Raw genomic sequence first — 27,037 nt, 5'->3', positions numbered from 1 at the left:
CACAGAGTCTGTAAACTTTGTCCATTACCTCCTTCCTGAGCCTCTCCTCAGAGACCGCTGGGTCCATGCTTGGCGGGATCATTCTGTGACGGTTCGGCATGGCAGACCGTGGGGGTATGGGGAAAAGGACCCAAGCGCGGAGCTCTGAATAACAACAGTGCGTTTATTTACAGTGTAGTAAATAACGATGTACAATTAATCCCCGTGCTCCCCAAGACTCCCGTGTGTGTCTTCCAGTGGCGTCCGTGTTCGTGCTCCCCGCTGTCATAACTCTGCACACCCTGTGCCTGCTGTCCTTCCTCTCCACGCTCCTCCTGAGGAGAAAACAATGGAAGCAGCCGTTAGACACTGACCCCTGCGGGCAAACACGATCAGAACTTCCTGCACTAACACACTGACTTGGGAGTCTAACTCAATGATCCCGCATTGGTGGGAGCTCCAAGACTCTCTTAAGTAGCTCCCCCGACGAGGCCTGATCAGGAGCAGGTGTGTGGCTTTGGGTGTGGTCAGTCCAACAGCAGGGCCACACCCACCAGGTCTGAAGGCGCACGCAAACCGGCGCTGGCAGAAACACGTATACACACACACACACATCCACAAACAGGAAGAAGAGGGGCAGCAACACCAAATATACATACAATAAAACAAGTTTATAACTGCTCAGGGATGGTAAATGGCCTGTATTTATATAGCGCTTTTATGGTCCCTAAGGGACCCAAAGCGCTTTATATATATAGGCATTCACCCATTCACGCACACATTCACACACTGGTGATGGCAAGTTACGTTGTAGCCATAGCCACCCTGGGGCGCACTGACAGAGGCGAGGCTGCCGGACACTGGCGCCACCAGGCCCTCTGACCACCACCAGTAGGCAACGGGTGAAGTGTCTTGCCCAAGGACACAACGACCGAGACTGTCCGAGCCGGGGCTCGAACCGGCAACCTTCCGATTACAAGGCGAACTCCCAACTCTTGAGCCACGATCCCTGACACATTTACACACAATAAAAACAAAAGTGAAAGGAGCAAACCCACTCTGGAAACTCACAGAAAATAAACTGAATTCAAAAGAAAAGGCCAACGCTAAATAAAAACAATGAAAGTATCAAACTATAATAACTGTAGATGATGGAAGATCACCTTCACTGACATCTGTCTGTCTGTCTCATATTCTCCTCTCAGTTCCTGAGGTTCAGATGGTGGAAACAGTTAAAGGGGTTCAGTCTGTCCTGCTGCCATTTACAACTGATATCAAGCTTCAGGACGTCACAGCGGAGTGGAAACATGAAGACAAGAAAGTCCACGTTTATCAGAGAGACCAAAACCAGTCTTACATACAAAGTCGCACAGAAGTGAAGAACGAGCAAATAAAAAATGGAGACCTCAGTCTGACCCTGAAAGACCTCCACCTCACTGACAGTGGAGTCTACACCTGCACCGTCTACAACAAGGATGGACACATGCTGCTACAGAAATCAGTGACTCTCAGTGTCAAAGGTGAGAATAACATCTGTTTGTCCACATTACAAATCATCAATGAAAAAGATCCAATCAAACAGCCTGTGATGCATCATGGGAATGTGACATATGTAGAATCAGTGCAGGTTTGCTGTATGTGAGTTGAGCCGTACAGTGCAGGAGAGAGAGGGTGGCACCTGCCTCTGTTTTACAGTCCATGATTGTATAGAAGCTGTTCCAGAGTCAGCTCGTGTTCACATATTTATGAAGTCTTACACTGGAAAGTCTGCTGTTGATCTCAGTAAATGAACGGGGTTTCCTCATTCCCTGTACACAGACTGGCAGATGTTGATATAAGAAGATGACGTAGTGCTCTGTAGGAAAACAGAACAAGTCCACCATCAAAGCAGACTGTTTTCTCAGTTTGATATGTAGGACTGTGTCACAGTCTAATGTTTATTAATTCCTATGAGGTGCCGTAAGGGACATTATTACTGAAACGCTCTCACACACACTACTGAAACGCTCTCACACACACTACTGAAATGCTCTCACACACACAACTGAAACGCTCTCACACACACTACTGAAATGCTCTCACACACACTACTGAAACGCTCTCACACACACTACTGAAATTAAACTCTCACACACACTACTGAAATTTTACCTCTCACACACACTACTGAAACGCTCTCACACACACTACTGAAACGCTCTCACACACACAACTGAAACGCTCTCACACACACTACTGAAATGCTCTCACGCACTCCACTGAAACCAGAGGCATTTCCGCTGAACAGGAAGTTGTTTCCTGACAAGGAAACTGATGGAAAAAGTGGTATATTGCAAAACACTACAAGGATGTCTACTCAACAGCCTGCTAGTACAGCGGTCCCCAACCTTTTTTTCACCACGTACCATTTATGGCTGACAATAATTTCATGGACCGGCCTTTAAGTTGTCTTGGATAAATACAATAAAATAAAACCAGTACCGCTTCCAAAAACAGAAGATTTAATTATAACACACGGGAAAAGACCCAAGGAAACCGAGTTAACAATATAAACGATAAAAAAAATAAATAAATAAAAAAAACCCGATAAATACCCTGAAAACAATCAATTTCAAACTCAACCCTCAACTCTTGTGACCCGGTACCAAACGACTCACAGACTGGTACTGGTCCAGGACCTGGGGGTTGGGGACGGCTGTGCTTGTAGCTTAAGTGAAGCAGCCACATTACTTAACAATATTTTAGCTTCCTTGAATCAAGGAATGGATTCAAGGTGCAAGAGGGAATTCGGCAAGTATGTCCTGTTTCCCCTAAGCTTTTTATATTGGCAACTCAGTTGTTAACACTATTAATCAAAAATTCTAACGACATACAAGGAATATCAATTTTTAATAAAGACTTCAAAATAAGTCAAATCGCAGATGATACATCTATTTTTTTTAAAGAGAAATACGTGGTGGAGAAAACTAAATTTTCTCTAATGCTTCTCGTTTATCTCTCAGTATCAAAAAATGTGAACTACTCCCGATTCATACAAGCTCTGACTCTTCAATAGCTTTGGTTAGAGTTGAACCTAAAGTTAAATATATAGGGCTGATAATATCTAAAAAAAACAATTAGCAGAGAAGACACTAATATTTCTAACTGTATCATGGAGATGAAGAAATCACTTAGCCAGTGGTTAACCAGAGACCTCGCTATTATTGGCAGAAACATCCTATCTAAAGCTGAAGGCATCTCCAAATTGATTTATCCTTGTCACTCTCTATATATCTCCTCTAAAAACATTAATAAGGCTAACACAGTTATTTTCAAATTTTTGTGGAGGAATAAAACCCATTACATTGAAACATCTCAGAAAAATATTGTCTAAACTGTTCTCAAAGAGAATATAACAAATTTTGTGAACTGGTCCCACTGCCTCTGCTTCATTTGATTAAAAATGTTATGATATACAATAAGTTCCCATCTGTGCTCCCAAATTTATTGCTAGGGCAATGTCAGCTGTTTGATAAGAATGCAATAATAGATTTATTAGTAGTTTCTTCAAAGACAAAATATTTCATAGTTACAACAGAATGGTTACATTGCATGGTTCTAATTTAGTTATTTCATATACTGGATAAAGCATACTGTAGCGGGCCAGGGCTGTTCGGGGTTTGTTCGGTTATTACAGTTATGTGTTTGTTGTCATGTTGTTATGGTCACGAGTGACGCGCTCTCTCGGCGACTGTGTTTCCGGTGAGAGAGCGCCTTTTTTTGTTGTTTTATGTTGTTGCCGCGCTGAGGAGGGAGGTAGCGGCAGTGTTCTAGGCCGCTTGTAAATAAACGGGTGCTCCCAAAGAAACCTTTGTCTCCTCCGTGACTGAGCTCGCCACATTGGTGTCAGAAGTGGGATTGCTCACCCTCGCCATAATGGAGAGAGACATTCGGAGGCTGGAGCAAGCTGTCGAGGAGAGCATCCGCTGCTTGGGAAGCTGGCGATCGAGGAGAGAGGAAGCGAGCGGCCATGTAAGTCCCCCGACGGGTCCCGACGGCGCAAGCGCACCGCGGCGGCGGCCCGTCGCGACAGGTGCTAGGGCAATGCTTCATGGGCTGCCTCTGTCGACCGACACACCGAGCCCCCGACAGCGAGCAGTGACGCCTGCAATGCCAGCTAAGGTACCGAAATACAATGGGCTAACCCCGCTAGAGCCCTACCTCTCACAAGTACGGCTAGCCGCGAGGCATAATGGCTGGAGCGACGAAGAGGCTGCTACACACTTAGCGCTAGCATTGGAAGGAGATGCACTGCAGGTACTCCTTGACCTAGCCCCGTCAGAGCAGCATGAGCTCCAGACCCTCACCATAGCACCGAGAGGCGATTCGGGCAGCGGCACTCCACTGATCAGAGCAGAGAGCAGCTGACCAACCGGAGCTGTCGGCCGGGGGAGAGCCTGGGCACCTTTGCAGCGGACGTGTTGCTGCATGCTCGTCGTAGCTACCCGGAGTTCCCAGCAGCAGCCCGTGAGGAGCTTAGCCTGCATGCTTTTCTGCGAGGACTTTTTCCAGAGCGACTACGTCAACACGTCCGCCTGGCCATGCCTCAAACTCTCCGTGAGGCGCTCCTTGAGGCTGAGAGGGCCGAGCTGGTGTTCACCTCGCAACCTAACCAGCAGGTGCCCCCCCCAAACTGCCCCCAAATCAGAGTCGCAGACTGCGACGGGGAGGGGGAGGTCGCCGAGATATGCCAGCTGCAACCCTCGGTGCCCCGGAGGCGTCCCCGTCGACCGACCGACCGCTGCTACCGGTGCAATGAGCCTGGCCACGTGGCGCGTGACTGCCCAGCACCTTGTCCCGAAGACCAGGACTACGCAGCCTCAGGGAAACAGGGAGGGAGCGGTGTAGTGAGGGGACCACTGCTCCAGCTTCCTGCCCCCCTCCAAGGACGATGCACGGTGGTGGGCCGAGTTGGGCACCTCAAGGGACTCTACCTGAGCTGCTGTGTTGAGGACCTGCCATGCCAGGCCCTGGTGGACACGGGGTCCACCATTTCCCTGATACGACCTGGCGTGCTCCCTGGAACGTCCGGGCCATTGGTGAAGGGTTGGTCACCCACCGACACCCAGCTGATGACGGTGACGGGTGAGAGGGCTGATATGCGGGGGAAGAAACCGTTGCGGGTCCGAGTGATGGATCTGGAGCTGGTGCACGACTTCTGGCTTGCTGACATTCAAGACCAGGGCATCATCGGCCTTGATCTGCTGACCCGCTGGGGGGCGTGCGTCGACACCGCAAAGCGGGCTATCACTCTTGGCACAGAGACTCTTGCCCTCCAGTGCGGTCAAAAGCAGGGAGCGGAGGGAACCCGAGCCAGACGAGACAGGCGTCGGGCGGCTGCCGCTCAGCAGATTTCGGGTGCCGGTGGCTCCGGGTCATCTCTACTCACCTCAGCCCCGGCCTCTCAGCCCGACAAATCTCCCTCGACCGAGACAACTGAGGCTGTTGGTGACCTGTGGCAGCGCAGCAGCGTAGGTCTCAACGTTGACCAGCGCCAGCGGTTGAGGTGCCTCCTGGACGAGAATGTGGACATCTTTGCCGCCAGTGACAAAGACTGCAGGCAGACGGGGCTGGTCCAGCACACCATCGACAGCGGCTCTGCTCAACCCATCCGTCTGCGCCCACACCGGCTGCCCCTCTCCAAACGGCAGGTGGCAGAGGAAAAGATCCGTGAGATGGCTGCGGCTGGGGTGATCGAGCCGTCCAACAGCCCATGGGCGGCACCCGTGGTCCTGGTGGGGAAGAAGCATGGCAGCCCGAGGTTCTGCGTGGATTTTCGCCGTCTCAATGCAGTCACCAAGAAGGACTCGTACCCGCTTCCACGGATCGACGAGGCCCTGGATTACGTTACCGGCTCCAGCTGGTTCAGCTCCCTCGACCTATGCAGCGGCTAGTGGCAGGTGGAGCTAGCCCCCGAAGCAAGGCCTAAGACTGCATTCACCATTGGACAGGGGCTGTGGCAGTTCAGGGTCATGCCATTTGGGCTCTGCAATGCGCCAGCGATGTTTGAGAGGCTGATGGAGAGGGTGCTCGTGAACATCCCTCGTAGCCGCTGTGTTGTGTATCTGGATGACATGTTGGTGCACGGTGGCGACTTCGACAGTGCACTGTCTCACCTGAGCGAGGTCTTCAGCGCCATCCGTCGAGCTGGGCTGCGGCTCAACCCTGCGAAGTGCCGCACACTGGCTACCCAGCTCGCCATTCTCACCAGCCGCCACCAGCGGGATTGGGACCGACATCTGCCCCTGGTCCTTTGGTCATATCGGACTGCGGTTCAGGAGTCCAGCCAGTGCACGCCTGCCGCTTTGATGTTTGGGCGGGAGCTCCGGACGCCTGTGGATCTGGTGTTTGGGTCCCCCCCCCCCCGAGCCGGACATTGACGGTGGGCCAGAGATGGACTACTACAGGAGGCTGAGGGAGCGGCTGCAGGTGGTTCACGACTACACCAGCCAGGCCCAGGCCAGCGCCGGAGTACGACAGAAAAGAGCCTACGACACCAAGTGCCGGGGGGAGGCTTTTGTGCCTGGCGACAAGGTTTGGGTGTACTGCCCGGTTCGCAAGACAGGAGTGTCCCCCAAACTGTGCAGTCACTGGCAAGGGCCGGCGGAGGTCGTGGAGCGGCTAACGGAAGTGGTGTACCGTATCCGCATGCCGGGCCCGGGGCGCATGGTGGTGTTGCACCGAGACAGGCTTTCACCGTACCGACCGCTCGCTCCGGCAGACGCCGGGGCAGGGGATGCTGGTGACACCCCAGGTTCTGATCCGAGTGACTTTTCCCCCGCCGGTCGAGACCAGCCGGTGCGCCAGAAGAAGGCACCCGGACACTTACAGGACTTTGTGTGGGGTAATGGGGCTGTCGGGGACGACTGACCACTTAGGTGGGGGCTATGTAGCGGGCCAGGGCTGTTCGGGGTTTGTTCGGTTATTACAGTTATGTGTTTGTTGTCATGTTGTTATGGTGACGAGTGACGCGCTCTCTCGGCGACTGTGTTTCCGGTGAGAGAGCGCCTTTTTTTGTTGTTTTATGTTGTTGCCACGCTGAGGAGGGAGGTAGCGGCAGTGTTCTGGGCCGGTTGTAAATAAACGGGTGCTCCCAAAGAAACCTTTGTCTCCTCCGTGACTGAGCTCGCCACAATACTAAAAATTTATGAGATAGCCTATTCTACCTAAAGTTGAAGAAACACACTTAAAGTAATAAACAAAATTAATCCTGTGGCAGAATTACTAAAAAAGAGATTTGGTTTTGAGGTGGATCAATGTTCCTTTTGTACTGATGAAAATGAAACCCTAGAACATCTTTTTTTCTATGCCCTATCACACAATGGATATGGTGCAACTTAAAAAAATTGGATTTCCCTAAATATTAATGATGTGCCACTATTTGAATTACATCATAAATTTTTTTATATGGATCATCTAGCATTGGGTGTCATCATCATACTTTTGAGTAAATATCATATCCATTGTGCTAAATGGAGGAACGCTAAGCCTTCTCTCCCTGGTTTTATTAATGATTTTAAGATATTTTTTCTTTGCTAAAAAAGACAAAAAGCACATAAAAAAATTAACCAGGATAATGCCCGTCTGCTATTCTAAATTTTGACTTATGCTGAGGCTTATATATTGTTAAGTAATGCAGCTGCTTCACTTAGGCTACTAGCAGGTTGCTGAGTAGACATCTGTGTAGTGGTTTGTTTGAAATCTACCACTTTTTCCTTCAGTTTTCGTGTCAAGAAACAACTTCCTGTTCAAATGAAACGCCTTCCTGTTTAACTGAAACGCCTTCCTGTTCAACTGAAATGCCTTCCTGTTTAACTGAAACGCCTTCCTGTTTAACTGAAATGCCTTCCTGTTCGACTGAAACGCTTTCCTGTTTAACTGAAACGCCTTCCTGTTTAACTGAAATGCCTTCCTGTTCAACTGAAACGCCTTCCTGTTTAACTGAAACGCCTTCCTGTTTAACTGAAACGCCTTCCTGTTCAACTGAAACGCCTTCCTGTTTAACTGAAATGCCTTCCTGTTCAACTGAAACGCCTTCCTGTTTAACTGAAACGCCTTCCTGTTTAACTGAAACGCCTTCCTGTTTAACTGAAACGCCTTCCTGTTCCACTGAAACGCCTTCCTGTTCAACTGAAATGCCTTCCTGTTCCACTGAAACGCCTTCCTGTTCAACTGAAACGCCTTCCTGTTTAACTGAAGTACCTTCCTGTTCAACTGAAACACCTTCCTGTTTAACTGAAATGCCTTCCTGTTCAACTGAAACACCTTCCTGTTCAACTGAAATGCTTTGGTTTTTCAGTAGTGTGTGTGAGAGGTAAAATTTCAATAGTGTGTGTGAGAGGTAAAATTTCAGTAGTGTGTGTGTGAGAGCGTTTCAGTAATAATGTCCCTTACGGCACCTCATAAATTCCAATATATTTTAAATTGATAGCTCTTTGTGCTCTTTCAGTTTGAGCTTGTTTTATATTTAATGTTGAAGTTATGGCACAAATCACCAGAGAGCTCTAAATGAAGAGAGGATTTGAATCTTTGTTAGGCTGTTTTAGAGGAAAGTCAAATAGGGGAACATATAACGTCTAAAAGAAAATTGAAAACCATAACTAGCGGAACATGGAACTTGGAAATACACTGGGCTGAAAGAAATAGAAGAAATACAGCAGAAGTACATGAAGAAAATTCACTGAGAAGTAGAGTTGATGTTTTGACCAGGACTGAGAGAAATCAGCACTATATATACACACAGAGAAGGGTAATCAGGGGAGTAGAGACAGTTGGGAAAATGAGACACAGATGTAAAAGAACAGATAATAAGATGAGGGAAGTAAAACTCACAGTAAAGAGCAAGGGATGAATAACTATCCAATAAAGCAGGAAGTGAGAAGTGATAACTAAACATGGAAATGCAGACACACAAAAAATGGAACAAGAGACACTGAGAGAAAAACTAAACTCTAATACAACCCAGAACTAAGAAGTAGACTAAAAACACTTAAGAAAAGTACAATTATAAAACATAAACACTAAAAACACACAAATGAAGAACCAAACAGAATATTTAAATAAAAACTTTACAAATGACATGACTGCTAAAAGACTTAAAAACCCTAGGTCAAACAGCTCAAGGCCATGACAAAGATAGACTAACAATCACAAAATTAGGGAAGCATTTCCAACTAATGAAGAAACCAAAATTTTTACTGGCTCATGTAATGAGAGAGAAGAGTCTGATGGTGCACAACATTGTGGGGATGAGGACTTTGAAGATCCATCTTCTAGTAGCTCATCGGTCCCCAAATCTTATACTGAGTCCTTTAACCGGTACAAGATTTGGATCTATCAAAGGAAGTGTCTGATTTTGTGGGTCTGGCCTCAGTCAGAAAATCTCCTGGCTCCAGGAAGTTCAGACCTGACGTCTCTACAATGAGTCGTCTAGATGTAAAGGATGTTGTCTCACTGACTATGTTCTCCTCTGTTTTCTCTTTAGAGTACCAGCTGGAGATGGTGGAGGTGACACAGGGGAAGGAGTTTGTCCTGCTGCCCTTTAAAATCAAAGAAGGCTTCACCCAGGATGTCAAAGTGGAGTGGAAACACAAAAACAAGATGGTCCATGAGTATCAGATTGGTAAAGACCAGTGTCACTTAAAGGGCCAAGATCAGAAACAGCGCACTGAGATGAAGAAAGACCCACTGAACACTAAAGACCTCAGTCTGACCCTGAAAGACCTCCACCTCACTGACAGTGGAGTCTACACCTGCACCGTCTACAACAAGGATGGACACATGCTGCTACGGAAATCAGTGACTCTCAGTGTCAGAGGTGAGTGTTACAGCTGTTTGTCCACCGTCCAAAATAGGTATAGATTTATAAGTAACAAAACAGAATTTAGAGACTAAAACTAAGAGTTCACGTAATAAAAGTTAAACAAAAACTAAACATTTACACACAATCAAAACAAAAGTGAAAGGAGCAAACCCACTCTGGAAACTCACAGAAACTAAACTGAATTCCAAAGAAAAGGCCAACACTAAATAAAAACAATGAAAGTATCAAACTATAATAACTGTAGATGATGGAGGATCACCTTCACTGACATCTGTCTGTCTGTCTCATATTCTCCTCTCAGTTCCTGAGGTTCAGATGGTGGAAACAGTTAAAGGGGTTCAGTCTGTCCTGCTGCCATTTACAACTGATATCAAGCTTCAGGACGTCACAGTGGAGTGGAAACATGAAGACAAGAAAGTCCACGTTTATCAGAAAGACCAAAACCAGTCTTACATACAAAGTCGCACAGAAGTGAAGAACGAGCAAATAAAAAATGGAGACCTCAATCTGACCCTGAAAGACCTCCACCTCACTGACAGTGGAGTCTACACCTGCACCGTCTACAACAAGGATGGACACATGCTGCTACAGAAAGCAGTGACTCTCAGTGTCAGAGGTGAGTGTAACTTCTGTTTGTCCACATTACAAATCCTCAATGAAAAAGATCCAATCAAACAGCCTGTGATGCATCATGGGAATGTGACATATGTAGAATCAGTGCAGGTTTGCTGTATGTGAGTTGAGCCGTACAGCGCAGGAGAGAGAGGGTGGCTCCTGCCTCTGTTTTACAGTCCATGATTGTATAGAAGCTGTTCTGTATGTAGGATATGTAGGACTGTGTCACAGTGCAATGCTTTTTGAGACAAATATTTTGTATTAAATGTTGAAGTTGTGCCACAAATAACCAGAGAGCAGCAAATGAAGAGAGGATTTAAATATTTCCTGTTAAATGTTTTGTGTTGTTACCTTTGATTGGATCACCTGTGGTTAAAGAGGAAAACATGGAACTGAAAATACTGCATTAATACAGTCATTTAGTTAAAATCATAAGTACATAGCTGTATTACTGTTTCCAATGACTGACAGATGAAATCAAGCTGTCATGGTTTGTCTGACTGGACTCAAACGCAGGACTCAGGAATGAAAGTTCATTGAGTTTATTTACAGTGTTGGTGCAGTAGTGCTCTATGCAAAGTCTTTTTGAAGTGCTCAGTTCAAAATTCCAATATGTACAAAATCCAATAGAAGGAAGGCTCCACATTTGCATTGTGTATAAAGAAAATCATTAAAACAGCTTTATTTAATAATTTAAATACAATACCAAAGATTTCTAACCCTAACAGAACCCTGAACCTTCCTAATAAACTCATTTGGGCATGTGCAGTGCTTCCACTCTCTCTCTCTCCCCTTGCTAACATTTTCTGTGCTTCATAAATGTTCTATCAAAGTCCATGTATAAATACACACCCATCCATCCATTCGCTTCCACTTATGCTTTTCAGAGGGGCTGGAGCCTATCCCAGCTGTCACAGGGCGAGAGGCAGGGTACAACCTGGACAGGTCACCAGTCTGTCACAGGGCTAACACACAACCATTCACACCTATGGGTAATTTAGATTAGTCAATTAACCGATCCCCTTTCTTTAGGCTGTGGGAGATAGGCCACACAAACACATGGAGAACATGCAAACTCCACACGGAAAGATCCCGGCCTGATGGTGGAATTGAACGCAGGACCTTCTTGCTGAGTGGCAGCAGTGCTAACCATCGTGCCACCGTGCTGCCTGCACATTCTTGGCATATTTCACAATCAGGCTCAGCAGTTCCTCTTTCTATCTCAGCATGCATAAAATTAAAGGCAAAGTTTAAACATTACCCAAGTTTCATTTTTTCATCCCTTATATTTCATTTCACTCGCTGGGCCCACGTCCTCATTTTAAGTTTGACAGCATTTTAGTAGGTAAAAGTGAATGCTTTGACATGAATTGAGCTGCGGTTTGGGGAAGGCCTCTGGCGATGGCTCACGGACCTGGCAGATCCCCATGTAATAAACAGAAATGAAGAAGGTGAAGAATGGAGAAGAAGGATGGAGGGAGGGTGGGGCACGTAAACGAGAATGATCAGCTTGCGGAACTGGGGGGAACCTATATAGATGACAGCCGGAAGGAGCGTGTTTGGAGGCGTGGTCCCGCTCCTGAAATTCCATACATAATAGATTTAGAATAGATTTATGCATGACTAACTATTAACAAAATATTCTATTATAGCACTCTGTATGTCTGTAGCTATAAAAGGCTGGATGTTCAGTCTGATCTACTCTTTTGAATAGATGAGCCAGAGGATCTCAGTCCCCTTGATCTTCAACCAAACTGAGTCTGTCATGCTGACGTCTCTCATTGCTTCTGTCTGTACAGCTCATGTTCTGCTTTGTTCTCCTCACAGACTACCAGTCAGTAGTGGTGGAGGTGACACAAGGTCAGAAGTCTGTCCTGATGCCGTTTAAAATTACAGGTGAGCTTCCTCAGGTGATCAAAGTGGAGTGGAGACTCACTCACCCTGAAGAAAAGATGGTTCACTGTAACGACAGCAGTCAGAAACAGGATCAGGTTTATGTAGGCCGCACTGAGATGAACAAAGAACCACTGAGCGCTAAAGACCTCAGTCTGACCCTGAAAGACCTCCACCTCACTGACAGTGGAGTCTACACCTGCACCGTCTACAACAAGGATGGACACATGCTGCTACAGAAATCAGTGACTCTCAGTGTCAGAGGTGAGAGTAACATCTGTTTGTCCACATTACAAATCCTCAATGAAAAAGATCCAATCAAACAGCCTGTGATGCATCATGGGAATGTGACATATGTAGAATCAGTGCAGGTTTGCTGTATGTGAGTTGAGCCGTACAGTGCAGGAGAGAGAGGGTGGCTCCTGCCTCTGTTTTACAGTCCATGATTGTATAGAAGCTGTTCCAGAGTCAGCTCATGTTCACATATTTATGACATCTTACACTGGAAAGTCTGCTGTTGATCTCAGTAAATGAACGGGGTTTCCTCATTCCCTGTACACAGACTGGCAGATGTTGATATAAGAAGATGACGTGGTGCTCTGTAGGAAAACAGAACAAGTCCACCATCAAAGCAGACTGTTTTCTCAGTTTGATATGTAGGACTCTATCATAGCAGTAATCAGTCATCAGGCACATACAACCAATGTCAAGTACTTTGTTTCCGTGCTGCCATAAAGTGTCATATTCTATTCTGCTTCTCACCAGAGACGCCAGACACAGGTGTCCAAAAGATAGACACCTCTTACGCACGTAAGCAACTTCCTCACAGAGGTTGGTAAACAGATCACAGAGTGATTCATGTGACATTAAACTGACACTTTGCAGTCATCAGGCAGCACCTCATAAGTGTTGGTAAATGATTCACAGTGGTCAGTTTCTCCATCACAGTCTGATCTGTGGCTGACGTTTTATTTCTGGAAAGGTTCTTGGCACATTACAAGAGAAATGCACAGATTGTACTGTGTACCATCAAAGACAGAAAGAACAGATTGGGTCCTCCATGTTTGTAGTTCCCTATTAAAGAGTTGGTGGCTACACAGCTGGATGATCACACTTACTGACATCTGTCTGTCTGTCTTTTTGTTTTTTTCTTGTCTGTCCCATTTGGTTCTTTAGCCGTCAGAATTGTTGTCTGAAGACCAACAAGGATACCCAATGGATTTACTTTGATCAAATTTGTCATCACAGCCTTGCCGTATTGGTCCATTTGATCAAGATTTGTTGTTATTATTTATTTTATTTTATTTTCAGTTGTTACAGACGGGACAGACATGACTGAGGGATAGGAAAGGGAGAAAGAAAGATGAAGAAAAAGAAAAACATAAGGGAAGAGGGACCGTGAGAAAGGGCACTTACAAAGAGAAAGAAGAGAAAAAAATCTCCTGGATCACCTGTTGAGAGAAAAAAAAGAGAAAACAAGCAAAAAAAAAAAAAAAATGCATCACGGACTAATGTCATTTTTCTCTCTACAATTAAGAAAAAACTTCAGACAGGCAAATCAATGTTGGAGCTAACACTGGCACAGATGGTGAAAGTGCTGACAAAGGTCAGTAAATGCCTCAGAAATGTTGGTAAATCATCCACAGAGGGCTGTAAACATACTGAGATGGATCCACAACTTAATTCAATTTTATATTATTTATATATGCTGATATCTGTCTGTCTGTCTCTCTTGACAAACCATTTTTCATTCTACATTTCAGAAGAAACACCAAACACAGCTGTCCAACAGGGAGACACAGACCAGGAAACAACTCAAAGAGGTCAGTAAACACATCACTGAAGGATTCATAATACATCATCTGTCTACCATCAAAGAGGCTACAGAGTTAATCCTCTATGTTTGAAATCTGTCTGTCTTTCTGTCTCTCTTGACACATGATATTCTACTGTATTTCTCAGACTGATTTACAACTCACTTCATTTGTTTTCTGGAAAATTACGACCAAATATTTCCAAATTGAAGGCCTGAAATAAGATAATAATCATCAGGCAAATACAGCGAATGCAAAGTACCTGGTTTCCTGTCTGTCTTGACACATCATATTCTATTCTGCTTCTCATAAAAAATACCAGATGCAGATGTGGAACATGGAGACACACCTGGCACAGGTCAGTAACTTCCTCACAGAGGTTGGTAAACACATCACAGACTGATTTATGTGACATTAAACTGACATTTTGCAGTCATTTCTTTCAATGACAAGAAATTTGAATTGAGTAAAATGTGATTGACAAACAGAGTTTTAAAAAGTAAAAGAAAATTTTCATATAACTGATTTAAAGAGTGTAAAATGAATGTTCTTGTCTAAATGTATTAATTCAATCTCACTGAAGATCACATAAAGTAAATGAAACATGGAGTGAATTATAATCAATACTCACTGAATGTTTAAATGTGATGCAGTTTCTGTTACAGGAAAGAAGGAAATTTAATAAAATAATTTTATAGTTTAAATTTAAATTCTATTTTTAATCATCGGTGTAGAAGAAGTCAGAGAGAGAAAGAAGGTGTGGGTGTTGAAGGCATCCAACAGGAGAGGGGGGAGAAAGGGTGGGCAGGTATGGAAGTAAGGTGTAGAAGATATTGGGGGTTGTCAAAGGAGTTTGCAAAGAAAAGCGTCTGGACTTCTTTAAGTTGCTTGAAGACGTTTCACCTCTCATCCGAGAAGCTTCTTCAGTTCTAAGGTCAAATGGCCGAGAGTCCCAGATTTAAACCCAGTGGGAGTATCCCCCCAAGGAGGGACAAAGGACCCCCTGGTGATCCTCTAATCACATGCGCCAAAGTGTGAAAGCGGGTGTGGGACCTAATCAGCCAGGGTTTCGGGTGAGCTCATTGTGAAACCTGGCCCCACCCTATCATGTGATTTCCTGAGGTCAGATGGCCCAGGATGTGAGTGGGCGTTAAGGCGTCTGGGGAGGGAACTCAAAACTGGATTATAGATGGCAGACAGTTGGTGTCGTAAACCACCGCCTCTGTTCAAAGATGGTCGCTCACAGTGGACATAGATGGCCTCTTTCACTCCTCTTTCAAACCATCTGTCCTCTCTGTCCAATATGTGAACATTGGCATCCTCGAAAGAGTGACCTTTATCCTTAAGATGCAGATGGACTGCTGAGTCTTGTCCTGTGGAGGTGGCTCTTCTATGTTGTGCCATGCGCTTGTGAAGTGGCTGTTTGGTCTCTCCAATGTAGAGGTCTGGGCATTCCTCGCTGCACTGTACAGCATACACCACATTGTTTAGTCTGTGTTTTGGAGTTTTGTCTTTCGGGTGAACCAGTTTCTGTCTGAGTGTGTTGCTGGGTCTGAAGTACACTGGGATGTCGTGCTTGGAGAAAACTCTCCTGAGTTTCTCTGATACACCGGCTACATAGGGGATGACAACGTTGTTGCGTCTGTCTTTCTTATCCTCCCTCGCTGGTGTCTGATCTTCTTTTCTGTGCCTCTTTGCTGACTTTATGAACGCCCAGTTCGGATAACCGCATGTTTTCAGTGCTTCCCAGATTTAAACCCAGTGGGAGTATCCCCCCAAGGAGGGACAAAGGACCCCCTGGTGATCCTCTAATCACATGCGCCAAGGTGTGAAAGCGGGTGTGGGACCTAATCAGCCAGGGTTTCGGGTGAGCTCGTTTACCGGAAGCCCACACACACGGACCAGTACCTCCTCTTTGACTCCCATCACCCTCTGGAACACAAACTTGGAGTAATCAGGACCCTACACCACCAGGCAGAACATGTTCCCTCTAAGCCTGAAGGGAAAAAGAAGGAACACACACATGTAAAGGAAGCACTGAAAACATGCGGTTATCCGAACTGGGCGTTCATAAAGTCAGCAAAGAGGCACAGAAAAGAAGATCAGACACCAGCGAGGGAGGATAAGAAAGACAGACGCAACAACGTTGTCATCCCCTATGTAGCCGGTGTATCAGAGAAACTCAGGAGAGTTTTCTCCAAGCACGACATCCCAGTGTACTTCAGACCCAGCAACACACTCAGACAGAAACTGGTTCACCCGAAAGACAAAACTCCAAAACACAGACTAAACAATGTGGTGTATGCTGTACAGTGCAGCGAGGAATGCCCAGACCTCTACATTGGAGAGACCAAACAGCCACTTCACAAGCGCATGGCACAACATAGAAGAGCCACCTCCACAGGACAAGACTCAGCAGTCCATCTGCATCTTAAGGATAAAGGTCACTCTTTCGAGGATGCCAATGTTCACATATTGGACAGAGAGGACAGATGGTTTGAAAGAGGAGTGAAAGAGGCCATCTATGTCCACTGTGAGCGACCATCTTTGAACAGAGGCGGTGGTTTACGACACCAACTGTCTGCCATCTATAATCCAGTTTTGAGTTCCCTTCCCAGACGCCTTAACGCCCACTCACATCCTGGGCCATCTGACCTCAGGAAATCACATGATAGGGTGGGGCCAGGTTTCACAATGAGCTCACCCGAAACCCTGGCTGATTAGGTCCCACACCCGCTTTCACACTTTGGCGCATGTGATTGGAGGATCACCAGGGGGTCCTTTGTCCCTCTGTGGGGGGATACTCCCACTGGGTTTAAATCTGGGACTCTCGGCCATTTGACCTTAGAACTGAAGAAGCTTCTCGGATGAGAGGTGAAACGTCTTCAAGCAACTTAAAGAAGTCCAGACGCTTTTCTTTGCAAACTCCTTTGACTACGATGACCTGGATGACTGAGAACCTTCACAGACATATTGGGGGTTCCTCCCTTTTAACTTCTGTGAAAGGAGCAGGTCAGCAGGTTGGATCTAAGAGGTTCATGTTGAAGATACCAGCAGAGACGGATGGACAATCACACTTATTGATATCTGTCTGTCTCTCTTGACAATCCATTTTTCATCTCAATCTCTCAGAAAACAACGACAGATCCAGATTTCCAACAGGCAGACACGTCTGACACAGGTCAGTAAACACCTCACAGAGCTTGAGAAATGCTTCACACAGGTCAGTAAACACATCATAATCCCATTCAGAGTCCTGTGTTGTTTGCAGGAGTTAGGCAAATACTGCTCGCATAAACCAAAAAGAGTCGTCCTGTCAGAATTACATGTTATTAAGATACCAAGTTAGAAACACCAAAACATGTGTGACCACAGCACACGAGGCAACTGTCCTGACCTGAACTCAGTGGATCCTAATTTCACACCGTTAGATGGCCTTCAGACTTTTATACAGTTTGATTTATCGCACAACACCAGAGGCCCTGAACGCATCGTGCGATTAATTTAGATCCAACAGACAGAAAATATCAGGCCAAAACTAAAACTAGTAATCAATCATCTCGCATAAACAACCAGTGAAAAGTACCTGAATTCCTCCAAACAAACTGTTTGTCTTCACACATCATATGGTCCTCTGCTATTCAGAAGAAACAACGAAAACAAATGTCCCACAGGAAGAACAGTTTGACACAGGTCAGTGAACGCCTCATAAATGGTGGTAAATGATTCACAGTGGTCAGTTTCTCCATCACAGTCTGATCTATAGCTGACATGTGCATTGCTCTGGAAAAGTTCTTGGCACATTACAAGAGAAATCCACACATTGTACTGTGTACCATCAAAGAAGGAAGGAACAGATTTGGTCCTCCATGTTTGTAGTTCCCTATTAAAGAGCTGCTGGTTATACAGCAGCTGATTGGATGATCTGTCTGTCTGAACATAACATTTTCAACTCTACATCTCAGAAAACAAGCAATGGAAAGAACTTGGCTCTAATCTTTTTGTCAAACTCGGAGTGAATAAAAGCAGGAAAACAGTAAAAGGTGCAAACTGTGAAAGTGTGGTTTATTTCATGAATACAAACATTTTTACAGTCCACAGAGCAAAGTAGCATACATGATAAATGGATACTACAACATAACATGGGCTGAGTAAAACTCATCGTCTTACAAGTTGTTATAGTCTATAAACTTAGAATAAACCATTAGAAGTTATAAACCAGAAGAGCAGAGACATTTTTGAAGAAAATGGATGTTAACAAAGCAGGTAGCAGCTGACGGCAAGCTGCACACACAGGCGCCGTCTTGGATTGAGAAAACTTTAAGCTGATTCTTCCTCAACTTAAATAAACCCTTGATATTAGAGTTTAGTGTTTTAAGGCATCTATTAAAAACAGTCAGTGATGGAGCTGCTTCCTCTCAGTCATTTCAACCTCCTCTCTCCTTCCTTTGAGCGTGATTATCATGACACCGTGATCAACAGTATCAAAAGCAGAGGTGGGATCCAACATAACCAGAACGGCGTCCTCTCCAGTGTCTGCTGCCATAAAAGTGTCACTAGACACTCACCACACTCCAGAGAGGGAATCCAGTGAAGGTCTTTACAAAGGGAACAGACAGAAGACGGGAAGAGCAAAACTAAAAACCATCTTGGTTCAACAAACAATCCAGCCATATGTGACAGCTTTAAAAGTGGCTGCTGATGAGATCATTAGTGAGATTGATTCATATACAAACACAGTGACAGACAGCTGCTTTGTCCCTGCAGTCTCTGCTTTTCTCTGGAATATTGTCCTCATGTCCAGGGATGCTGCAGTCCTTTGGCTCTGCTTGATGATCAGGCGTAGACCACCTGAGGGCTGAGTGGGATTACACATAACATGAATCAAAGCTTTGCCCACTCCTCTGTGTGAAACTGGAACATGTGATGTTACATGTGTGTCATTATGAGACCAGCCTGGATCCATCTGATGCTCTCTCTGACTCTCCTCTGTCTGCTCCTCCAGGATGGGGGAATACTGTTACTGGATGGGTGAGCCAAAAAGGTGGCCAGGCTGTGGCTCAAAGTGGACGAAATGGAACTGGAGTATGAAGAACAGACCCTCTGTTAGCTTGTTGTGGTTCATACACTGTAAAGTATGTGGTGTAACTATGATACCATAAACATGAAGATGCAGCTTTGCTTTGACCTTCCTCTGCTAACAGCTGAACAACCTCAGCCAGCTGTTTCTCTAACATTAGAAGCTCATAATGATGATGATCCAGAGTGTGTTGTTCCTCAGTGTTGGTTCCCGGTGCTGCTGTGCTGTTTCCTTGTGTTCTGATGGATCTCCATCTATAGCCTTGTGCTGAAGCCTGTGGGCTGAGTGTGTTGTCCATATCAGTGTGACGTGAACTCTAATCTGAATGTATTGTAAAGGTTCATTAGAACAAACTTACTGCATGTTTATATTTATTTATTTATTGATTATAGAAGTGTTGAACTGTGAGGTAAAAGGAAAACTTTAACATTGATTCCTTCTCTGTGTACAGCTAGTGTCATATGTTGTCTTCATATAAAGTTTTAATATCAGATATACTCGACTGTACGTGTTATTCTATGTATTCTGTAACCATGTGGAAAGATGACATGTTTCTATAAATGACTCTGTGATTGTTGCTGTTGTGATGTTTTGTTTTTTGATCCTCTGCAAACACAAAGACCACCTGTTTGTGTAAATCAGTGTTTCCCACGAAACAAACTTGTAAATTCTGTATTTTACTCTCTTACACTGGAGTTCCTTGTGGACATAACATGAACCTGATACCAAGAATGTAGTTTGGATCATTCAGCATCATTAATGTTGAGGCAGCCAGGAAGTGTGAAGAATGAATTGTACATTGTTGCATCAATAAAAACAGTGTTTACATTCAAAAACATCCACCCTCAGAAACTCTGTTCATTTACACTCTCAGTCAGTAGCGGTTTTAGATACGGGCGACACGGGCAGTTGCCCGGGGCGGCATCGTGGTGGGGGGCGGCATCACGGGCATCGGCAAAAAAAAAAAATAAATGCTCGTACTCATGCTGCCCCGACGTCATGCCAGCGCATATTGGGAATGGCATAGGCACCGATCGGTTTTCTATCGCCCATTTGCTGGGAGTAAGGGCGCCAGAGGGAGTATTCGCCCAGGGCACCAAACAGGCTAGGACCGCCACTGCTCTCAGTACTTGGTTTGGGCTCCAGCACCATGAGTTACTGCATCAGCTCCTGCTGAGGAGTCACTGAGGCTCAGGCTGCTCTGACTGTGATCTTCAGCTCTTCCAGAGTTTCTCATCTTCATCTTAATAATAACAGATTCTCCAAGGTGTTCAGGTCAGGAGAGCTGGCTGACCAATCAAACACAGTAATAAGCTTTTGGTTTAGTGTGTTTGTGAGCAGCTCCTGACTCCTGCTGGGAAAGGAAACCAGCATCTCCATGAAGCTTGTGAAGAGAACGAAGTATGAAGAGCTCTGAGGTCTCCTGGTAGATGCTGTGTGGACTCTGGAACTGTAAAGTCACACCAACAGTCACTGCAGTGTCACAGTTAGACAGGAAAAACTGTTTTTTACAAATTAAACACATCACGTATGTGGTGTGTTTATGGAAAACAGTTACTAATATTATTGTCAGCATGGATGACATTAAATCAGTCTAAAAGTCCTGTCTTGCAGGTCTTTTCATTTTCATGGATTTAATCTGGTTTCCTTTCAAATTTTTACCAAAATAAAAGTAGAAAATTGACTTTAGATCCATTGTGTATGTTCCAGGAGTGTGAAAGTCAATGCAATAACTGTACAAAGGAAGTCAAAAGAAGGCAGCTAAGGTTATGAACTGCTGCTATGTATGTATAAGTGTATGTAAACCTCTGTATGCACAAACTGTATGCCACACTGTACAACACTGTCCTTTATTTCACGCCTGTTCACTGTACTGTTACAATTACAGTTAGTCTAAAAAGTAAGAAAACTTGTCTTTGGTTGGTTGGTTTCCTTTTTGTATCAGTATTTCTTGGCAAAATGTGCTACACTTTTAGAAACTCTGTTTATTTCCTTTTCCATGGTTTGTCTAATCCACACAAAGTCACAAGTGTGCATACAGGCTCAAATATATGCATCCACCCCTCCTTATGTAACCCGTTTGTGTGTTATGTCTGTCGATGCGTTGTGTTCTGGCGTATGAATAAGAGGCAGGAGACGACACTGGATCTCTGGGCTGTTTAGTGTAAATCGCAGCAACATCTGCTACACATCGACATACAGAGCTGTGATCTGTCTGTGTTGCACACCTACTGGGACACCTCTCCTCCAACCATGCTGAGTGGAGTTGTGTCCTGCAGTTTTATTTATTTGTTTTAAAATATCAACTTAAGCTCTCAAAAAACAGCAAAAACACAAAATAAATAATATTATCACTGAAAAATCATCAAAAACAACTTATAAGAACAAAAAACAAAATAATTCAAAACCAATTAAACAATCAGACAAACAAATACAACTTAATAACCAGGGTCCAGCATTTTGGTGCTTATAATTTAAACTTAAACTCAAATCCAATTATATTAATGAATTGTCATTTTCCATTTAACAGGTAATATAACACTACACCATAAAAGCAATAATTGAAAAACTACATCCCAGGAACATAAAAAATATCTCCATACCTGCAAAATATGGAAACACAAAGCTGTGACCTGTGTGTGCTGCGCTCTTGCTAGAGTACCTCTCCTGACAAGAGATCAGCCATCAACAAAATACCGCAGTGATTTCTTTCACCTGCCGCTAGCGACCAGGCTCACTTAGCATGCCAGTACTACAGCTGCATCCTCGGGCTAAAATTCATTAAAAACTTCACATAGACAGGAGATTACATGAAATATTTAATTAAAAAAGAGTGTTTTGGTCAAATTCAAAACCATTTAATACATATGTTACACTTACATTTGGTTAACTGACCACTTTTCTTGGCATAATTGATAAAATTTACAATTATATTTAACTGAATTTGATAAGCAAAAGAAAATGGATGAATGGAATAACAAGAATGAGAGACATTCAATTCAATTTCTGAATAGTTGAATAAAAATGAGAAATATATCTATAATTCCAGAGGCCATCACAGTCAACAGAATGACATCTAATACATCAGTCTATCTTCTTCTGCTGATCCAGTTCAGGTCATGGAAGAGTGAGAGGCAGGGTACATTCTGGACAGATCACCAGGCCTTTGTAGGACTAACACAGAGAGACAAACATGCACACTCACATTCACACCTGTGCTAAATTTAGATTTAGTTAACCTAACCTCAGTAACTGCATGTTTTTGGACTGTGGGGAGGAAGCCGGAGTACCTGGGGAGAACCCACAGAGACACAGGGAGAACATGCAAACTCCACACAGAAAAGCAGCCTGAGTTCAAACCCAGGTCCTTCTCTTGCTCTGTGCCTCAACATTTAACTAAACACTTCCAGGAGATTCTGGAGAGGAGCCTTAAAAAGGGTTTGTCTACAGACTGAGGAATAGTGCCACCTTCTGTTCTAACACAATATATATCTGCAGACCATCTATAAAAATGCTATCAAAATCCAATGAATGTGAGCAGCAACATGTTGTACAACGACTGCTCATTAGTCACCTGATTGTTTCCCCAAATGAACCAATGAACAAACTGTGAAACATATTTAGACATATTTCAGAGGAATTGTGCTCAGCTACATTTAAAATAAGATATGATTAAAAATATGGTTGTCTGTCCCTGTGTGTTGGCCCTGCGACAGACTGGCGACCTGTCCAGGGTGTACCCCGCCTCTCGCCCTGTGACAGCTGGGATAGGCTCCAGCGCCGCCCGCGACCCTGAAAAGGATAAGTGGAAGCGAATGGATGGATGGATGGATGGATGGATGGATGGATACATTTAAAATATCTTCTAACTATCTGCTTCAATAACAGGATGATTTCCACACTCTCTGAGCCTTTAAAGCATTTATAGATTAAGAATAGAATAGAATAGTCCTTTAATTGTCACACAAGGTTAAATTTGGTTGTATCAGCAGCAAAAACAGACATATACAAACAGAACAGAAACAATATTTTCACATATTTACATCGTGGACAATAGTTACCAAAGCAGAGTACTGTACAGTTATTAAAATTAGAATACAGATAAGTTGCATATTAAACCTCCTCCCGCACAGAGAGAATTATGACCTTGTTTTCTGCTTAGCCTTCACCTAAGGATTTACATCCCTGATAAGCAGAAGAAGTCTCACTATCTGTTTAATGTCTCCCATTACAATGGCCTCACTGTGTTAACTTTCCACATGCATGTAAAGTAGTGGCAGGAGTGCTCTTACTATGGTAAAGGGAGAAAGTGATATTACTATAACTAATGTGATATAATTAAATATGTGATTAATATATGAAAAAAGAAATCTGCCACCACATTCCACCCTTTGTGATACCACAATTAAGAATCACATGAAAACATGGGGATTTCTTTTCTAACTACCGAACATAACATCAGCACAACTGCGTCCTCAAAGAAATTCCATAATGTGCATCCTCCCTATAATCAGAAGGAAAAAAAAAAAACAAATTCACACTTTATGGTCATCTTCGCTCCATCTGAGTCTCCACCCTTTGTTTGAAGGATGGCAGTTATATCATAAAGGAAAACACAATATGAGATCATATACAGAAATGAAACGGCCTTCGTTGTTCATCTGTAACCTTAGTTACATCAAGCTGCTCTTTCGTAAGAACCTGTTGTTTAGATAAGGAAGTCTTTCAGTGTGTGATATATCTTTCCCAATTTATCATTAAATCCATCAACCCATGTTTCCCAATTTATTAACGGTTTCTGTAAAAGACCCTCATCCTCAGTGTTATTAGGGATTGAGGCACACATGCCTCACCAAACATCACACACACTCCTTCGTGCCATTTGCTTTGCCCTGTCCAGATGTTTGCCATAAAGGACGGTGACTATATCTGTACCTAAGTGAATACCACAAACATAAACTAACTTCAGTGTTAGTGCTTCCCAAAGTCTGGGGTAAAACCCAGAAGTAGCCATGAATTTCCACACAGCCAACATATATTAAACACTTCTGAGCTACATTTACAACAGAGAGATCGATGCATTGTGCTGTACTCTTTCCTACTGTAGACCCATTTAAACAGTGTAAACCCTCTCAAAGGCATTTACAATTATCTTTACTGTCCCCACATCAGTGATTGGGGAAACCAAAAGAACCACATTTAACTCTAGAAGAACAACCTCATTCTTTAAGTGCTTCCAGCATGTTTGAGACTTATCAAAATCCCTCAATGAAATGTGATAAACCCAAAATCCTACTGTAGGGTGTCAAACAATGTGTCAAAGCTGAGTACACATGTTAAAAGAACTCACAACTGTTGTTACTATGTTTACTCAGACAATAAGGACCTAATGCACTTACGCATCAGGAAATGACATGCTAGAAAATCAGTCTAGCTACCCTACAAAATATACACAAATAATTATTAGTTAGGTTGCTGTAAAACTTGCATGCTATAACTACTCCAGTCACTTCCAGTCAGGCTCAGGACTCTAACAGAGTTTGTGATGTTCAGAGAGTCGTGTAAATGCATATCATTTATAAGATGATTAGAACTGTCACACCAATGACCCCCTTAACTCAAAGACACACAGAACTACTTCAGGCACAACTGCCTGATTGTTTAATCAGGTGTCATCTGCATTCATGATCCCTCTTGGGTGGCACAGAGTCTCACTCTGCAGTCACTGAGTTGGAGCGTGGCACGCTCTTGTTGGAGGAGGGCGCTCTTTTCACCCCTCGCCCTCTCGTTCCAATGCAGCTTTATGGTTATTGCTGTGGTTCTGGAATCTTCTCATAATGACTAGTAGGGCCACAAACCGCACGACCTTTGACCTCAACCACTGTCTGGGCTGTCAGCTATGCCATGAGTGTTTCCTAGTTCTCGCTGGGTCTCTGAAGACTTCTGATCAGCACCCAGTCTCAATCTCAGTCTGGAGGTTCCACCCTTGGGATGATTTCTTCCAGCAATACTCTGGCCACTGCACCTGTATCTCCCTACTAGAAGGAAAAACTTCTAACCATTTGGAAAATATATCGACCAACATCAATCCACATTTTTCCTTTCAGTTTAGTGAACTTCACTTACAGGTTTTCAAACCCTCGTCTGAACATGGGTGTACCACCTGTAGAGGTTTAATACCTGTCCATAGCATGTTAATCCCACAAGTCACAGTAAAAAAAGTCATGGAGAAAATCATCATGAAAAACTCATGAAAAACACAGAAAGCATTGTTTCATGTTACATTGTTTCATGTTAAACCTGGAATCCCTCCTCTTGATGCATGGACACTCCCATGAGTCAACTCATCAGAACTAGGCTCCTTTCTCAAAGAAAAAGGTCAGCTAGATCATTGTCAATGCAACATCAGGGCGTCTCCTCCGGAGTAGCTCTGTAACCCTGGAATAAAAGATGTCAGTGTGTTTTGCATATTAAATTTGCTTAACACATGGCTCCGCTAGGAGCCTGCATACACACAACAAGATCTGGAAGGTAAATCAAACTTCACACTTGCAAACAATTGTAGATCATAAGAGTAATGAAGTATTCAGCAACAAAGACAAGTATCCTGTGCAGGTTTTCTCAAATTATTAAACCACAATTATTGCCATGATTCGCCCCAGACATGGATCATCCCATGTGTTTCTTCAATATTACTGTAACCAGCGACTTTCCTTAAGCAATGTCACTCACACTGTTTATCACTATGAGCTCAACAGTAATCAGATAATGAGCCCAATACTAAAAATGTCACACAATCACTGCACTTCTACTCTAACATCACTTGTCTGTCTGCGCTGAATCCTTCACAAGCACTCTTAGAGAGAAACAAACATTAGCAAAACATATGAAGCATCCTGGAAATTCTTCCTGGATCAACAGATTCCAGAGGTGCTGCAAAAGATCATAAAGTTAACACTCTGCTGTAAAAGAGATAATACTGGTTTCAAACACAGTATGTTTGACACTGTAGTCACATTTTCTCCAACATTTTCTCAACAACATAGTGTAATTGCACAACCAACATATAACCTGTAATCACAGTTGCCTTCACACGTAAACCCAGTAATTCTGTGAGAAAAAATAAATAAATAAACAACCTGTGGTATGTCCTATAAATCACAGAATCAGATCACATGATTAACCCTCTGCTGTAGAAAAGAGAATGTAAATGTTAGCGCTGCGAAGGTGTATACACACTTTCTCAAAGTGACCTCTGCATTTGGCAATACTGGGTCATAAATAACACTCTGCTGGTAAATTCACAGACACAGAAAGTGGCATTTAAAAGGTTAAATCAGCACGCAACCTAGGATGTTGCTGTCATCTTTCCACTCCTTTAAAAACAGAGAAACACACATAGATACATCCACCCTGTCGTCATGTGGAGGTGCAACCTCACTACTTTTAGCATTTATCCACCTCAATTAAATCTATGGTCAGAGCTTTGTGACTTTTTTTTTCTTTTTTTTCTTTTCTTTTTTTTTTTTTTTAATTTGTAATAACTTCCTGCACATGTCGGGCCCAATTCATGCATTCAACTGACCCGTCTGTGTTTTGATTAAAATTTTGTTTCCTAATAAAGTCAGCAGTGGGTTGTTGAAAACCGTTAATCAGAACATAACTGCTGCTGATGATGGCTGGCCTTCTCTGCACGCTCTTCAAGGCCGCTATGTTTTCTGCCAACTTCTAACATTTGACATTTTCCAACAATACAGAGTGTTACTATAACCAACAAGCAGCCAGTAAAAACAG

The 27,037-nt window shown here is 43.9% G+C and overlaps 1 protein-coding gene across 1 annotated transcript in view; it reads left to right on the top strand.

Moving 5' to 3' along the window:
* Positions 1-19,690, top strand: part of LOC134624375 (junctional adhesion molecule-like) — a 201,842-nt gene extending 182,152 nt beyond the window's left edge. The window contains exons 4-6 of the mRNA XM_063469356.1: positions 14,113-14,172; positions 14,486-14,521; positions 19,169-19,690. Coding sequence (XP_063325426.1) covers positions 14,113-14,172; positions 14,486-14,521; positions 19,169-19,254 — 182 coding nt within the window. The 3' untranslated portion in view covers positions 19,255-19,690. The remainder of the gene's footprint in view (positions 1-14,112; positions 14,173-14,485; positions 14,522-19,168) is intronic.
* Positions 19,691-27,037: the final 7,347 nt, after the last annotated feature.

This window comes from Pelmatolapia mariae, linkage group LG3_W (genome assembly GCF_036321145.2).
Source record: "Pelmatolapia mariae isolate MD_Pm_ZW linkage group LG3_W, Pm_UMD_F_2, whole genome shotgun sequence".
Lineage (NCBI taxonomy): Eukaryota > Metazoa > Chordata > Actinopteri > Cichliformes > Cichlidae > Pelmatolapia > Pelmatolapia mariae.
The sequence above is the reverse complement of the archived record's forward strand: the minus strand, read 5'-3'. Positions and strand labels throughout refer to the sequence as shown.